Source organism: Amblyomma mixtum, chromosome 2, assembly GCF_055824585.1.
Source record: "Amblyomma mixtum isolate Tamu chromosome 2, ASM5582458v1, whole genome shotgun sequence".
Lineage (NCBI taxonomy): Eukaryota > Metazoa > Arthropoda > Arachnida > Ixodida > Ixodidae > Amblyomma > Amblyomma mixtum.
The window spans coordinates 219,498,593-219,516,304 of NC_143013.1; the positions used below are offsets into that span (position 1 = coordinate 219,498,593).

A 17,712-nucleotide genomic window follows, 5' to 3' on the forward strand; every position below is an offset into this window, starting at 1 on the left:
ACCGAGGACCTCACCCCGTCCGAGCCGGAGTGTCCCCCCTTTCGGCATCCCGGGGGTGGAGGCTATTTGTGGTGGGAGGGTCTGCGGTGGTCGCATGTAACCGTATAAGCGCGCTGTGGATCGCGCCGTCACCAGTAAGCGATCAGCGCGGGACCATTCGGCTCGCTCGTTGTCAACGTCAGTAGTGATGCGTCGTGAAGGATAACTTTTACTTAGACAGGTTCACATTGAACAGGTACGAATAAATACCTGTGATATGCGTTAGCTAATCTTTCATTGTTGTGGCAGGTTTTTTTTTTTCCATGTGGTGCCGCAAAAGCTTTCCAAGTGTGAATGTGTTTGTATCGTCGACCGGAATACGTATGTGTCTCTGGAGTTGTGGCGAAATCGAGGACTTGCGGCGCTGGAATGCAGCTTGTCCCTCTCTTTCTCTTTCTCTCTCTCCATACGGGGGCGAGATAGGCGGGAAAAATGCCTTATTGTCAACCTCCCTCCGACAGCGGGCGGTCCGAGCTACGCACAAAGGAAAGGATGCTCGGAACGAGCTGCTAATTGCTTCGGCGCGCGACTGTATACAGATCAGCCGCCCCGGTGCTCCATTCGGCTTGCGCGACAATGCTTGTTTTTGCGGAACTTCGCCGCGGGGGATAGTGTTCCGCCACGTAAGCGTGTTTTTCTGCTCTGAAAAGAATACTGGGTAGCTGCTGTGCAATATGTGTAGGTCAAACACGTGGCCATGTACACCCTCTACAGTGGTGCTCGGGGTGATGCAACGTAGAGGCGGTAGTCGTCAAGGTACTCTGTTGGCTTACGTCATAGCGTCGGCTCTTTTGCGGTACTGTACCGCCGTCGGGTGGATTGGATTTACTGTGCAAGTGGTCACAGTGGATCACGTCGGATTGCCAGCCGGCTCTAGCTGGCCATGCGTCGTTGTATAGTTTCCTGGGGCACCGTACAACAACCATTTGATACAGCAAGCTCTTGCACATTCACTCAGTACAGCGCAATGGGCCAAATCCTAGGTCGACCACAGCACGCAGCCTTCGGAAGTATGCCATATGTGCGTCCGCGAGATTCCGCGGAGAAATCCTCACCTATCGAGGAGCCAGTGGCAGGGCCCGTGGACATCGCCGTCAAAGGAATTCCGGGATCCCTTAGCGCGATCCGCGCTGCCTCGTCGCGTTCGTCGTCCGTCTCGTCGGCGCGTGCCCTCGGCGGGCCGTCGCTCCCCGTCATTTGCGCCCGCGGCCGGTGCGAAGCGGTTCATCAAGCGCGGACGTGTCACAACGCACGCTCAGTACTCGCGCTACCTGCCGGATTCGTTCCCGCCGGTTGCATGCGCCCCCAGTCCTCTGTTTTCACTGTGTCGGTTGCAGTGTAGCGATGTTGTGGGCGATGTGATCTTGGCGATCGGGCTGCCGCGCCCAGCGGAGTTTGCTGGCGTCGTTCTGACGCGCGCGTTCGCTTTGAAGACGTTGCGGCGCCTCGTGTCCCTGTTCGTCCCGTCGTCGTGCCGCTTCGGAGGACGTCTTGGATGAACGGCGCTCCATGGCTGCTCACGGTAAAGCGTAGCCGTGACCCCTTCTAGCCACCATAGCCATGACTCACGGCAAAAGTTCGCATGAACTGTCGCTTCTCGCCATTGTCTGTTGTGTTGCGCGTGCAGTTATGGCCCGGTGCATAATAGTTTGTTTAGCTTTTCGGCTTTAACTGGGTCCCTGGGCGGATTGTGAGGGCGAAGTTTTTTTTTTTTTAATGAACATCCCGAATTTACGTAACAGTGCGTAGTACGTTCCGGTGGGCATAAGCCCTGACTGTTGGTTTTCAGGGAAGCGAATAATGAAAGTATACCTTAAACTAAATGTTGTCGACGTGAAGACTTGTTGACTCGGAGCTCGGCAATTTGCTGAACTAGGTTTAATGGTGGAGGTCAGCGGAATTAGTCGTACTCTTTCAGCCTTATCCACTTTAGGGACAATGTGGCATTGAGCCCATCAAATCAATCTTTACGTGGCTGCTGCGCGCGTTCACACCTTTTCAATATTCAATACTCGGCTACGTTGTGCACCCCTCTGTAGCTGTTCTTCGGAATGTTATTTCCGGGCGACTGTTGGTAGCGAAGTGCGTTTTTGGGCCCCATAGTACTCCCAAGCGATGCCTGAGTACAGATACTCGTTGCAAACCAGTCACTGTCACTTACGCGATTTCAGGCGCAATTAAGACCGTATCCCAGATGTGGATGCGTCGATCGTCGTAAAAACAAGCAAAAAAAAAACACAAGGGGGCCCACTCCGGGCGAGTCCAAGAAACGCGCATAATAAAATCCCGCCTGCGTCTTACATTTTCCCTTAGCAGCGTCCTCGAAACTGTATTTTATCGGGTTTAACGTCCCAAAGGGACTCAGGCGATGAGATACGCCTTACTGCAGGGCTGCAGATAATTTCGACCACCTGGAGTTCTTTACCGTGCACTGACATCGCACAGCACACGGGCCTCTAGCATTTCGCCTCCATCGAAATGCGACCGCCGCGGCTTGGATCGAACCAGCGTCTTTCGGGTCAGCAGCCGTGCCATAACCACTGAAGCCACGGCGGCGCCTGGAAACTATGAACTTACCCAGAGCTCCTCTTCGACGGATACATGGTTGTGCTGTCGCTCAACTGTCTTCGTGCATTATGAATGTCGAGTACTGCTTACACGTTCCCCGAGGGCAGTTCATCCTGGGGTCTTGTCTGGCACCCTTTCTGTGCCGTTCAGTGTTCCTGCATTGTTCCACGTAGTCGAGTACTATCTGTTGCTTTTTCTTTTTTACTTGGCAATGTTAACCAGCCTAAGATGGTGCGCAGTCTGTCTTGAGTGTGATGGTCGCGCGACAACCTTCTGCTTTGCTCACGGCGACTGCTGGATCGCATTAAACGTCGTCTCACCCTGTCCTCTCTCTCACTCTCTCTTCTCTCTGTCGTCGCAGGGGATTCAGCGTGACGTCCAGCCACGGGCATTACATTTTCAAGCCGGTCTCCGTGCAGGCCATGTGGTGAGTAGTGCGGCGACCCCCCCTCTCTCTCTCCCTCACTTGCCTCCTCGCCTCTGTTGTGGGGGCACGCGTTGCTGCGACATCGCGCAGGGCAGCGACACGAACCGACTGACGATACTACGGGGAGCTACCGAAGTGAAAACGAGAAAGACGCACTGGCGACGCCAGCTGTGCTGCTGTTGTGTCTGCCGGTGTATTCCCCCCGCTACGTTGCCAGCCTGGGGCGACTTTAAAACGCGTTCTTTGCTTGCAGACACTCGCCTATATGGGAGTAAAAAAGAAAGTAAACTGCCCTCTCCCTTTTTATAAGAGGGAGGGCGCTAGAATACAGCTTCTTTACTCCTATCTGTTTAGAGCGAGTGCTTAGGGGTATCGTGGCCGTTGAAGGAAAATAGAAAGGGCGTAGGAATATAGACACTGTGCGCGCACACAGCGGTTGACACACCAACGGGGATAGCTTTTATGGAGTCTGAAGGCGTGTATAGATTAGGCTAGCAGATCCCTGATAATGCAGCAATCTTCTTAATTAACGAATGCCTGGTGCTCCGGCATGCTGCCACGAGCTGTGGCCTGATTTTTAAGCGTGGCAGAGTGTTTTCATATCGACTGGCTTGATGGCTATGAAAACTGTCCCCCCCCCCCCCCCCCACTGCGCCTTGATTCGCAGCGAAGACAGTGTGACAGTTTTCCCGATTTCCAAGGACGTTTCCATTTCCACCCTCTCTCGTATATTATCGGCCACCTGATCTGCGGGCTTAATAAAGCTCACGTTGTCTTGGGAAGTCTTAAACACGGACGCCATCGAAATGTGAGATCCGGAGTGACCTTCTGCAGAGCAGCCACGCAGAACCTGTGCCCGTGGTCTTGTCCCCGCCCCCGCGAATTCCTTCCTCCCGTCCCTATTGTGCCTCTAATTAATATCACACGGGAGACAGCGCCTCGCTGCAGCGGCTGCCCGCGATTGTTTGTGTGTGTCCCTGAGGCGATTGTCCCGCTCCTGGCGGAACGGAGTTGTGGCCGCCCCTGTCCTTCGCCGATGCGTCAACCCGAGCGCCCGTGCGCCGGAAACGGTGGTGTATTGTGTACGCCTCTTCCAACTCCCGCTGAGATCGGGCTGCGCCTGCGTCGGTCAGGGTCGCGTACCCGCCGACTGGTTGGAGTGGCTCCAGAACCGATTCAGCTTTTCTTTAGTAAGACGAGAATCGAACGGTATGTGAGGTTTTGCATTTTCTCTTGAGATCGTAGAACAGGCCCCGCTGTCTTTACTTTCGATACTCTGCATTCGGAGAAATGTAGGTTGCTGCTGCCGGCAGCGTGTAGCCTACTTATGTCATCATGGCAGGGGCTGTTTGAAATCTGGCGCGCTTGGAGTAAGGAATAAGTGTCTCAATTGGGTCTATGCTGTCTCAACTTGCATCTTCGAAAGTAGTGATCACAGGGGTTGTTTTTCTCGTACTTCGAAACTGTGCAGTACTGTTCAGTGTCTTCAGCTGATTGGCCGGAAGAGAATTCCGGGAGGGGGCATGCTGAAAGGAGTGCATAGTTCAGATTGAACTGATTGGCATCTCTGTTGATACTCGCGCGCATACGTCTCTCCCCCCCCCCCTCCCCCCCCTTTTTTGCGCCTTTGTTATTCCATCTCAGTACACGTTGATTTGTCGTCAGTTTGGCCTAGGCTGGTGGACCGAAGTTTCAGTTTGTTCTTTACTTCATTTTTACCTATATGAAGCGCAATTTCGCTTTGTGTTTTTAAGTGTAGCGCAGTTGCAGCACATTAGCCTGGAAGCTGACTCGAACGAATAGCGTAATTTAGATCGCGACTGTTTGTGGTGCTGTAGCGAGATACCGTGCTTGTCCCCCTTGTACACCCCTTCTACTCGTAACCTAAACTGGTCGGAGCGCTGAGATAACTTTATCCTTGCTGGCAGCTAATGCTTTCTCGCACTCGAATGAACATTTTCTGCAGTAGAGCTTATTCGGACGCAGTGAGTGTTATACCTCAACTAAACTAACGTCTGTTCTTAATGCTTTAGGTGTGTAGCGGGCTAATTGCTAGTCCGTTCTGAAATAACTGGCCATTTGTGTATTACGGAGCAATTCCTTGCGGTGGAAATTTGGTGCGCAGAGCAGTCAAGTGGCTTCAGTCGTTTTGACTCTCATGCGCGGCGCAAGGCCAGTAGCAATTGAGCGGACGCTACCTTTCGTGTAAGCATCAAGAACCTGAGCGTAGCGCATTGAAAGCGCACGGACGAGGTACAGTAGATGGAAGAGCACAGGTAGGAGCTACAGAGGGCGCGGGAGTAGCCGACACCCGCCGCCTAGTGTATTATCCCTCGGAGTTCCTTCTTGTTCAGGCATCCCCAAATGGCCATCGCGCGGGTGAACAGTTTATACGTCAGTAGCTCGGAACACTGTGCGGCACCACGATTCGCAGGGGAAAAGTGTTAAGACGGAGCAACGATTCTTGGCCGTATAAGGCATCTCCTGCATGTGGCGCCCATGGCACGAGTAGGCGATAGCAACCTCATGGTCCTGTCGTAAACTCATCTTCATCTTCGCCTCTGTTGGTGCCGTTTGGTTGTAAGGTCGCGAAGTGGAACCGTTTTGCACTTTCAATAACCCCGTCCGCGACAGCGGAGCGGTTCGGCAACCACTCGTGGACGTTGCACCGTGGGAAGGAAACGGGGCTCCATTCCCTCCGTTTTGTGCGTGTGGGTGAATTAGGTCCCCATTCTTCTCCGTTTCGTATACCTTTGTCGCGGATGAATAGTTGGAGGACAGCCCGACAGCTCCTCGCCTCCCTCTCGATGCAGCACGCGTCGTTCCAGTCCCTCGTCTGCGTGTGCCGCGATATTTTGTGCGTCGTTATTAATTTCCGCTCGTGCGCGGTAGCCTGTCCAGCGCCCCCGTGGCGTTGCCGTGCTCTTGAACCCCTCGGCATTCACGGGCGGCACGCGACGCGGATGGATCGCGGTCGCGACCTCGGCGGTGGCGGCGGCAGCGGCAGCAGAGCATCGGAGGAGGAGGAGGGCGGTGCGCTGCGCTGCACGGCAGCGATGGCGGCTGGGACGGGCGCCACAAATCAGGCGGTTTAGCGGCCGTCACGCTTCGTCGCCGACGACCGGAGCGGGTCTCGCTTTCTGGGCGTATTCCGAGTTATGCGCGCACAGTCGACGCACCACCGACGGGTTCGGTGGTTCGGAGGGAGGTCGGTTGACTCCTTTTCGCGCTGTGCCACCCTCGAGCCACTCGTTGCGCGTGGTCGAGTGACGCGGACAAGTGCATTTGACCTTCGCGCTCGCGAGAAGCAACAACGGTGCACCTTGTCTATAGCCCGCGCGAACCTTCGTTGCCCTGTGCCGAACCTCTTTTTCAGCGCCCGTCTAGAAAGTTTACAGGGGCAATAGCAAGTGCGACAGCCACTGACTCTTGAGTGTTTGTTCTCTGCCTCCTCTGTACAATCAGGCGTACCGAACAGAATTCGAAAACAGTCGGTATGCGGCTAAGCGCCGCGTGCGCTACAACGCTTCCTTCGGTCGCTGTAAATAAGGCTTACGCCGATCTCCTCTGGATGCCTACCGTATTAGAGGGTAAAACGGGTAAGAGGACGATTAAATGCCTCATTAGCGTTTCGCATTGCCCGCGGCGGTGACAACGACCGACGACGTACCGCGGCCTCTCTCTTCCCGTATGGGATGGGTCGACCCGCGGTGTCTGCGCCGCGTGCCGCTCGGTCGTCGCCTCCGGCGCCAAATATTTTCCGTTTCTTTCTCTTTTTGCGAACGAAGCTGGCGAGAGTGCTGCCACACAAGCAGGCCCCCTTATGTGGCCGATCGTCAGCGGACCCCGCTCCTGTTCTGGCTTTCAGACTAAGCAGCTGTTGGTTGGGCTGAGAGAATGTGTTTTTGTTTTTTTTTGTTTTTTTTTTGTGTGTGTTCCGGGTATGGGCGAAATAGCTCGCACGCGCAAAACCTGTCCGTCCTCCGAAGCCCTGCAGAGATTCCAAGTGCTGCAAAGTCCCGCACCGCACCGAATGCGACGTTCGTTTTCGCAGCGCTCGTATGTGTACCTGTTTTCCTCGCGGCAGCTTTCCCCGCTTCTCAGAGTCGGGTTTCTGACCGGGTTGGTTGTTTGCTTTCTTTTTGACTGCTCTTCGCTATCCGATGGTTTCGTCTGGGTTTTTTTTTTTTTGTTTTTTTTTGTTTTTTGTTAGTTTCCGCTCGTGCGAAAGGTGGAGATGCGTGAAATCCGGACGGCGCCCTCCGCGCGTTTATATATTACATGTGTGTATAATTCGCTGGGGCTAAAAGTGGAACGGTTTGTTTTCCATTTCGCTCGCTGTCAAGCGGTCTCCCGGCGGAACCTGTTTTCCGGTTCCCGTCACTGGTTTCATTTGATATACGCTTAACCTGAGCGATGACAACTCGCTTCCTTAGAAGGAAGGCCCGCGGTGTTGCTAGTGCGAACGGTCCTTAGAGCTTCGCAAACCTGTCCAACGCGAGTAAGCGAACGAAAAACTTTTTTTTCTCCTTTCTTGTGTACGCGCAGGGTCGCGTCACGTTGACGGTGCACTGAACTCGTTACTTCTTTATGAGCTTGGCGATTGGAAGAACCTGCGCTCTTCGGGAGCGGCTGTCGTCCCCGTGAATGCTTCGCTAATCTCTTGGCAGCTGTGGCAAAACAGACGCGGTGGACGGCCGGCGAACGTCTCCGCTTTCCAGCGCGCGTCTCTTATGCAAATGAGCCAGCCTTGGTCCGCGCCTTGGTCGTTGTCTATGTACGGCCCGGCGTCGGCTTGCTTTCTCTTTTCGGAAAAGATAAGCCGCTTGCCTTGAACTTAACGGCAAACCGCGGCTGGCTGGGGACGAGTGGCCTTACGCAACTACCGTGTGACACGACGAAGTTCCCGCGACGCGCTGCGGCTTAGCGTCGAGTTTTTACTTAGTATCTCCGCCGGTCGTGCTGGTCTTCTGCAGGCGTTTTTTTTTTTTTGTTGTTGTTCTTGTAGCAGCTTGTGTCCGCTCGCGTCGTTACTTGGACGGTTTCTGAGGAAGCATGGTTTTGGCGAGAAAGTGTACAGCGACGATCTTCGTTACATTTCGAAGTGTGAGTGCTGCAGATGCAACGTGCATGTTGCGAGAGAGATAGTTTGAATTTGACTACTCTTCGTCCCTCAAATGCGGACGACCGGTTTTTCACACGATGGCGAGCAGCGAGCCCGGATTTGGTGGAGTGCATGCGCTCTTTTGGCAGTTATGGCAGCAGCGTGTTGGGAACTGGGATGGAACTGCGATTGCCGGGGTGAATCTATGGGTCGCGCGATGGGGTTCAGCGCCCGTGTACTGACACCTCATTAACTTCTGATGACGTGCGTGTGTGGGCAGTACGTAGATGACACGTGCACCCGGGCCATCACTGCAATCCTGTCTCGCCTTTGTTGCCTCGACGCGGACAAAGCGGCCGCTGCTGCAAGGTTGTGTTCCGCCGAGCGATGAGCTGCGTGTGTGCGCGCTTGTGACGGCGAAATGGCCGGCTGGGTGCGTACGCGTAGTTGTACTGAGCGCGTGGGGGAGTTGGCGGGTAAGGTGCACATATGGAACGTTGCAGACCCGGGACAAGGTGGGACCGTTCCGCTCGTTCTGTTCGCAGATATTCGCGCCGCCACGTTGTGGATGCTGTAGCGATTTAGGTGGGGAGCGGAGCACACCTATGGAGCGATGTGCGGTGCTTCGATTTACCAGCCTCGCCGTTCCACGACGCTCTCCACTTTGAGACGGAAACTCGTTGTTGAACCACCGCAGTATTATTGAGGCAATGCAGCAATTCTCGGCTCTTTTGGTCCGCCCTACAGTCCAGAAGTATACATCCAGGCATTTGTCTAAAGCAAGCTTCTCGGAGGAGGTCTGTGCAACCAGTCTGCCGGCCGAGCAACTGCCGTTACTACGTTGAACGCCGGCGCTGGGATCCAGACACCCTTTGAACGACTCTAGACATCGCGTCCCTTGTGTTGCGCGCTATCCCCGCACCTGTCCTCGTGTCTGCGCGCGTGACCGTTCGCCGCCGGCGCCTGCATGGCGGACGAGGCGACGGGTCACGCGGCGAAGGTTGTGCACTCCGATGGGGCCGCTGATGACGAAACAGCGGCGTGGGCGTGTCTCGCTCGTCTCAGCGCCGATTCTTTCCTCGGGGCCCCGTGGAATCTTCGCGTTCGTTCGATCCCGCCTGCCAGAACGGCGTGGGAGTGCGCGCGTGTGTGTATTGTCGTCGTGCAGGCGAGAGGAACGGGCGTGACTGCGCTCTTCGATCACTTTTACTCGGCACGGACAGGTACGTGTGCCCGCGGGATCGATGCCCGTTGCTAACGGCCCTCTTCTAGGCGGGCATTGCGGCCTATGGGTCGCAACAGCTATATATGAAGCTTGAATGTCAAGAAGAGTTGAATGAGAAACAACAACAACAACAAAAGAGTACGATAAAAAGCCTCCACCGTGGCCGCTTGTATTCGCCGCGACAGCGCCACTGCTCGCACCCACACGTTGTTTTCTCTTCATTTGCTCCGCAGTGCGCGTTCGGATGCGCCTGCCCGTTGGCTCCTCCTGGCAGGTGACGAAAGGGGCTCTCGTGAGGCGCGTGACGTTTGCCGCTTCGTCGCAGCGGGAGACGCGCAGGCGTCGTCGTCGTCACGCGCGCGGCGCAGAGCCGGCGTCCATGGGCTACCTACCGTATTCGCGGTCTTACGCCGTTGCGGCCTTGGCTCCTTTTGTGACCCGTGTCCGGCGCGAAGCGCGGTGGCTCTCGTGCGCGAGCTGTGTGCCCGTTGACCTGCCCTAAGGCGGTGGGGCGGACGGCCCCTCTGATATGCGTGGTTGCGGGCCAAGTTGGGAGACACTGGATAGCCTTCGTGTTCACTTAGCGCTGCGGCGAGTCCTTCGCGAGTCCGTAGCCGCCAAACCAGGCCGTGTGAATCCGGGATTCTTTGATACAGACTCTAAACGAAGTGGGCAGCGATAGCTGGCCTGTATAGCTACCATTCCTTGGTAGACTCCGCGGAGAATTTAGCTTGCCTGGCAAGTTTTAGTGACTAGGTGCAGGCCTTTCTATAAACTAGTTTTTCTTAACCTTACTCGGCTGACACCGCTACCTCGCGCGCCCAGTGAACAACGAGGCGGCACCGCAAACGCGGTAGGCCTGGCGTTCGATTGAGATGGCCGCCACTGCATGCACTGTTCACTTTCCCCGTTGCTCCAGCGGCGCTGCGCAGCTAAGCAAAGCTGCGCGAGTCGCTCGTCTAGCGAGCCTTCTTGAAATGGTTCGTGCATCAGCTGTATACACATAGCTGCAGCTGCGTACACATGCATAGATTAGGCAGCGCATTCACTGCTCATCGCTCTCAAAGGATCGAACATACACGTAGATAGCGGCATTGTCTCGTGACCGATATTTGCGGCTATGTCCAGGCGGAACGTGCGCTAAGCTGGTTCTAGTAAAGTTGCGATAAAAGTTGTCCGCCCGAATGCTATAAGTGAAGAAACGAGGTTGCGAAATTTGCTGAGATAGCTGCACGCAAGGCTGGCGCCGGACAGGATCAGTTTGGCGACCAATGGGAGGACTGAGATTGGTGGACGACAATGACCGTGTGAAAAGTAGAAGAGCGCGCAAGTTCGGCCTCTGATCCTGCGACTGAAAGTGTGAGAGCAAAGACATATAATGGGTTTTACCGCAAAAGCAAGCTGAAGGACATGAGATGCACCGCACTTGAGCGTGGTCGGGCGCGAGTTGCTATCTTGCGCGTCATTTCAGGTAGTCACGAATTTAGTTCTATTGATACATGTACTGCAGTAGTTAGTATAAACGACTGTATAAATTTATGGCAGGAAAAGGACGGGCCTAGCTAGCGCTGTGGTCGCTGACTGGTTGCTATAATTTTATACTAGCAAAGGAAATAAGGAAAGCACGCCGTCAAAAGAAAGGCGTGGGCGTCGCCGGCCTACACTAAAGGTTCGTGAAGAAAACTTGCAAACCGTACAACAACAGTAGTGTACGCATGCATGTGCAAAAAGAGATCAAACTGGATGAAAAGAAAAGGATGTATCTAGCAATGAACTCGCGCCTGTGTTGCACCTTTTTTCCTGTACACGTGCTTTGTTCGCGTCCGTACGTGTAAATCTTACCCCCTTTGGTACGATGTGTGTTGAAGTTCTTGCTGAACCCTATGAATATGTTGCTGATTGTGGTTTGCAGCATCTTGACGTCGTGAATTTAGCTACAAGACTTTTTTTAAACGGAGTCATGGAGATAGCATGCAGTTCGGAGGGAATATATAGTTATGGTCTCTCGCGCGCTTTTCGCTACAAGGCCGCAGGCGTCTAGCGAAGCATGCGGCTTGAAATTTGACGCACTCTTTCTGGGGCTGCTGCGGCACATGATACGGTGTTGCTTTTCTGCTGCCGCTCTCTGTTGCACGCTCCAGACGTCGGCGTTCTTATCAGCCTCATTTTTTTTTCCTTCTTCCTCTTCTTTCTCCGTCGCTCGTTACTCAACGGAGGGTTCTCCGCGCCGCTCCTGTCGGCTGCCTCTGCCGTGTCTGCTGCCAAGGGCTTCCGGAAACACACAGGGAGCATCCGTTGTTCGCGCTGCGTGGCGCAAACTGCTCGTTATGCCGTTTCTTTTTTTTTTTTTTCTGTTTACCTGAACGCGCGCGCGCACTCGGCGGCCTGTGATTCACGCTCTCTGCATCACCGTCTCCCGCTGTCCTTTCGTCGTAGCAGCCCCTGTTTACCGTGTGTGCTGACTCTGAGAGAGGTATAGAGGTGCACTGCGGCGTTGTGATGACGGCCATTACTGAGTCATGGATCGTTCTTCATGAGCTGCGCAGTTCCGCATTTTTTTTTTTTTTTCATGTACCTAATTCACGTGTCGGCAACAAGCTACAGCGGTCGCGGTGTCAACCCATTTCTGAGGGCCGGGCTGTGTGCTGGTACGTTTGTACATTTTCCCTCTCGTGTAAATCGACCTCTTGGAAAATGCTTCAGTGGTATCGTTTACCTCGTGTGTATACATTTTTTTATTTCATAGTTTTCTTTTTGAGGGCGTAAACGCGCGCGGCGCTGAGACTTGAACAATCCGCACTGCACATTCGGGTGTGCTGTCTCGCTGCCCCACTGTGGCACTGCTCTGCACGATTTCGGCTTCCACGCGGCAAGCAGATCTTTTCGCTTGGTTTCCTTTCTTGTCGTCAGCGCATATGTTGGGATATCGACGTTTCCTTTCCTGAGGCAAACGACATAACGATGGCCACGGCGATGAAGCAAGCGAAGCGCATCCATATGTCCGGTGGAGAAACTGCCCTGCTCGCCCGGCACTTTTTCCTCGAAACCGGGTAGTCCGGCCCTTTCGTCGACCTCCCGGTCTTGAGCGGCCACTGTGTTTTGCTCCTCCCCCTGCCAGAGGGGAAGCCCCCTTCGCACGAGGCGCACTGGCTGACTCATACTCGACTTGGCAAGACGTCGAACGTGGCCGCAAGCCCGGTTGCTTGTTGTGCGGAGATTGTGAGAAGCGCTTGGCGCGGCCTGACGGCGCCTCAGTTGTGGCGACGGTCAGCGCTCGACTGGTTGTTATGTACTGGCGTGTAGATGTTGTTTGCGAAGTGGGCCGTTTTGAATGCACGCGGCGAACTCTTTGGAAGAGAAAGCAAAAATAAAGGAAGGTGAGCCCCAAGGATGCTCCTGGAGAAAGAGAGATGGATGCTCGCAGCTACCTGGCCATTATGCGGGTTGCGCTGGAGCCAAGCTGGCAGTCGTTCGTAGCGACGGGCGCTGCGACGTTCGCCGGTGCCTCCGGGACGCTGGCGTCGTGAACTGCAGGCTATCTTCTCCCACCTCTCATGTAAACCCTTTCCCTCCACCGCACCGTATCTAGACCCAAGGAAAGAGGAATAAACGAGGTGTCAGTGAGTCAGTGCGTCCGGCTTGCGAAGGCTTCTGTGTGGGCCAAAAACCTGGAAGCCGAGTCTTGCGTACGGGTCGACCCGTCGAACTTCTAAAGTGATCCTGACAGGTTTCCCGCTGAAAATGGCCAGTTCGTCTGTAGTTTCAGAGGCCGTTCAAGAAGCTCTGAAACCTGCTCGTCATGCTTTAGGGTAACGTTGAGAAATTTACTTTCTCGCGCACATGCTGGTTTCTGTAGATCCGGGTGTGAGACGCAGCGGTCGTTCACTCGAACAGTCTTTGCTACTCCGTTTCTGGACGTGCTTATTCGGTCGCTCACGGTATCGTTGCCTATTGGAAGGGGCGATGATTGTGACTGCCGCGCTGTGCTTGCCTGCTGTGCTCCGCATGGAAGAGTCTCCATGCGGTTTCGCCGTTCACACCTCTCTATAAGGGTGTCTGACCATCGGACACTTGGGTACCGTATTTTTGAAGCAGCACGCGGAACGCATTCTTCTCGTGCCCAACTCGAGGGGGAGTAGAGAACAGGCTTTTCTTTTCTCTTTCCCGGTCTCTCCGATCTGTCCACATTGTAACGGCGTCTCGTGAGACGTGCATTGAGAATGCGAATGGGTCTTTCCTTGCATCATGCTGTGCGGAGGCAGTTTCGCCCACGGTTGCACAGTAAGTTCGTACGCTGGAAGGATCCCGTTGTTTGGTATCGGGGTCCCACTAATCATCGACTGGCGTTCCTTCGTGTTTCGCAAGTACTACTACCCGAGGTGAACGCATGACGGCGTGGAAGGCGCGTCGCATTTGTGCCGGCGCTTGCAGCGAGAGAGGGTGCTTTACTCCACGCAGTCTTCCGCACGTACGCAAAGGGCCGCGCAGTAACGGCTGCATCATCGGAAGCGAGGAAATTCCAGCGCTCGGCGCGTGTCCGCCCGCTGTGTTCATCCCGGCGGGAGATCGTCGCTCCCTTGGCGGCGAAGCGCGTGTTTGCCCGAGCCGACGCCTCCCTCTGTGTGCATACACGAGGGCACGCGCGGGTCCCGCCTGTCGTCTTCGCCGTCCGCTCGTTGCGGGGTGTCGCAACGGAGCGCTGCTGCGGCGGCCTTTGCTTTCTGCGTCGCTTGAGCCTCCTCGCTGGAGAAGACGTCAGTCTCGTGCCGGGACCTCGTCGCGCAATACGATGCCTTCCATCTAGGCGTCGTAAAAAAAAGAAAGAAAAGGAAACGTTGCCTCGCCTTTGTGTGAGCCGTCGCGCGAAGACTGGCGACGCGCCGAGGGCTCTAGAGAGAGCGCGCGCGCGGCCCGCTGTGTTGCGCGTCCGGCCGTTCTTTTCCTTCGGCGTCCTCTGGTCGAGGCGCGCGCGGCCTTTGCCTTCGCTGCTGCCGAGGACGAGGCGTCTTTGTTCGCGAGGCGCGCGACCGCGGAGGCGGGGCTTTGTTTCCGGAGGGCAGCCTGACGCGTGCACACCGCACGCAGCAGCACTGACAGATTACCCGTCCGCTTACAAGACACGCGACGGTGCGACCCCGCGGCTCCCGGTCTTCGGGCTTTCGGGTTTCCTAATGGAACGGAGGGGGTAGAGTTCCAGAGGATTTCGCCACCGTGGTCGGCACGTCGCCTTGCGCGTGGACCGCCCGCCGTCTTTCTGGAAGGGTCCGGGATGGACAACTGACACGTCCTTGGATGCTTTGGAGTCCGGAGGCAAGCGTGCTCCCGTGCGTATCGCTGGGAGGGAGTCGGGCGTGCTCGTGCGCCGACTTTCGGGTCCGCAGTGCGTACTGTAGAAGGCTGACCACGCTTGCGACCGCACTTGCGGTTGGCGCCGGCAGCGTTGAGCCTTAACTCAGGTTGGGGTGACTGAAGTTTTGCGGCGAAGGTCGCTGTCCCTGCTGCTTGACGACTCTTTGAAGGCTGTAACAAGGCCGGCATGAGCCTTCGTGCGCCTTCTGCACTAGCCGGCTGTGAGTAGGCAGTGAAGAGAGCATTTTCGCACAATAGGCGTTCCGTCTTTTTTCGTTTCGTTACCTCGGCACCTCACTTCGCTCTTTGGCGACCGCAGTCGCGAAACGGATGTGATGCTCCAGCAGTTAACATGCCACTGGTCACTTTTATACTTTTCTTCGTCACGCGCCCTCTCTTTGATCCCGCTGTGTTGAACAGCGTTTGACTTCACCATTGTAAGAGCACCACAGCGACGCGGTCTGCTTTGCTAACACTTTGTACGCGGCGGGGCTGAAGCGCGCACGGCGAGCGCCTGGGACAGAGCGTGAGCGCGCTGCACCGCCGTCATCAATTATGCACAATCGGCGCGGGCCATCGTTTTTCTCCCGGCCCCCGTCAGTGGCGCTGCCGAGGGCGTGGCCGCCGCCGGGTTCCGCGCTCTGATATCAATTCGCTGACCTGTTGCACGCGCGTGCGGAACACAGGGCGTAGTCTTAATGTGTCCGAGCTGCGAGGCGCCTTTGTCTTCGCCTGCTACCGTCGGGTAAGTTGACCGCCGGGTCCACCCCGGGAGTGCCGCTACTGTCTTGCCGATCTACTGTTCCGACCTTATTAGTCTCTGCAGATGACGGAGAGGCTGGTGTGGGGCCTTGTGGGCTTCTCGTTTCCGTGCACGAGGTGGGGCTGGCACATAGTGAGCTTGTCTGTTGATCGTTTTAGTAGAGGTGCGTGAGACGTTACCTAGCATTGTGCTGTAGTTCCCTGCAGTCACAAAACCCTCTAGATCTCGCATTCATATACCAGACGCAGAGGAGCAAGCCCAGATCACGTTTGAAACCTCCATAAGCAGTGCAAGCTACAAGTGAAAGTGAGGCTGCTAGGTGAAGATATCTACGGCTCTGTAGCTCATTTTCTAATGTGTTTTAGCGATGACTTGGGGTAAGGAGCAGTAAAGCGACGTACGGTAATCAGGTTCACGTCGCGCCTACCTTTTGAGCACAACTGTTGGAAAGGATTTGGGATTCCGGCAACTAAGGCGTCATTGACGCACAGGTAATGAGACTTCGGCGTGTCGCGCGGTCGTCACCCCTCATGGAGCGGAATGGTGTGGGAGGCGGTACAGATCAAGCCGTCTGAAAGCACAGTGTTGTCAGGGTAGCCTTGTTTTGCCCCCCACGTTTAAGCTAGCCTCACCGCACCAGTGAGCCGGCCGCCTTTTGCAACGAGGGGATAAGCACACTCTTATCTGGTTGCGAAACTTTGTCGTGTGGAACATGGCCACATTTGGTTTGCCTGATACGGTGTTTTTGCCGTTGTGCTCAGAAGGAGATCGCTCACAGCCACTTTAGGGGATTTATGGTGAAAATTACATTTTGTGCATGAGAAAAAGGAAAAGGAACGTATAGAGGATGTGAATCTAAGTTATCCATATTTTTTACCCTCCGTGTGTTCCGAGGTTGTGCTGGATGAGCGACTTCAGTCTGGTGCTGGCGCTATGCGCACGCTTCGAAGAAACCCCCGTTTGCTGTCGGCTCTGCGCGCATACATGGCACTCGCCGACAGCCACCGTCTTCAAGCGGTCATTGCCATGCAACACGCTCACGGAGCCGCGCATGTGTCTGGCTCGTCCATGCGCAGTCGCGCACCGCCTTGCACACTGGCCTGCCGTTTCGCTCGTGAAGTGGGAGTAATGTGGCCGCCGGGGCTCTGGTTCTGCTCCCGTAATGGCTGGCCTGGCAGATGCCCGAGGGATTCCCCTCCGGGTGCCTAATGGCCGTCTCGTCGGGACAAACTGCACCGGGCGCCCGCAGCAGCCCGGTCGTCGTCGAGTCATCCGACCCCCCGTGTGGCGCGGGCCTCTCCCTGGCTTCAGTTCAGCAACCTTCCGCGAACCATCGGGGCTTCATCCTGCACCGAGGAAGAGGAGGATGTTTTTGCTGGCGTCGTCAGATGTTCGGAACGAGAATGGCCAAGTGCGGCAAGCGTCTGCAGGGCCATGGTGGCCTTAGAATGTCTACAGCCCGGAGTGTGTCTGCGTTTCGCGGGCATTCCGCCGCTTCTGGGCGTCGTGCTTTCACGGTCGTTCGTTGCCAGGCTTCTCTCCTTTTGTTCTTATATTCCTGGCCGGAACGAGTTCACCGCAGCGATCGTCTTGTCGTTTGGCTGCACGCTCGGCGGTCGGCTGGGCGCCCGGCCGCTTAGCAGCCCGCCGGATGAGTCAGTGCCCGGAAGCCTTGACCGGGGCCACCGCGGGGCGCCCGAAGCCTCGCGGCGCCGTCGGACGGACCGGTGCCGGTAGCGCAAGGGGCGAAGCGAGGGCCAAATGACGTTTCCTGCTTGCTTCCTCGCGGTGGACGTGCCGAGAGGCTGCTGGAAGGGCAGTGTTAAGTGGCTCCGTCCAGCTGCGCAAGTCCGGACGCGTTAATTGCCTTGTGGATGTGCAATAGTTAGGACCTTCGGTTGACGCTTTTACGGCGATAAGTCTGTGGGACTTCCTGTGAGGCAGATGCCGTCGGCGTCCTAGTTTCTTAGTACGTCGTAATCTCCAGGTCCCGCGTTGAAGTGCTTGCCGATGACACAGTTGCCCGGGTGGGACACGGAGGTAGTGGCCTAACCGTACACTAATATGCTGATGAATCAGTGAGGAGTTGTTCGCCATTGTTTGGAGACCTCACGTTACCGCGTGGTTAATAATCGAGATTTAAATGCTTGCCATTCCGCTATAGCCGCAGTTGGTGATAGCTTGTGTACAAAAATTCATTATTTTCTTAGTTTTCCTTGAAAAGACTCGGCTAGCTT

General features: G+C 55.6%; 1 protein-coding gene across 3 annotated transcripts in view; it reads left to right on the top strand.

Annotated features, from left to right (window-relative positions):
* Positions 1–17,712, top strand: part of ssh (Protein phosphatase Slingshot) — a 296,033-nt gene that overhangs the window by 248,201 nt on the left and 30,120 nt on the right. For all 3 annotated transcript variants that reach the window (XM_089573131.1, XM_089573129.1, XM_089573130.1), the window contains exon 6: positions 2,969–3,034. In XM_089573131.1, coding sequence (XP_089429257.1) covers positions 2,969–3,034 — 66 coding nt within the window. The remainder of the gene's footprint in view (positions 1–2,968; positions 3,035–17,712) is intronic.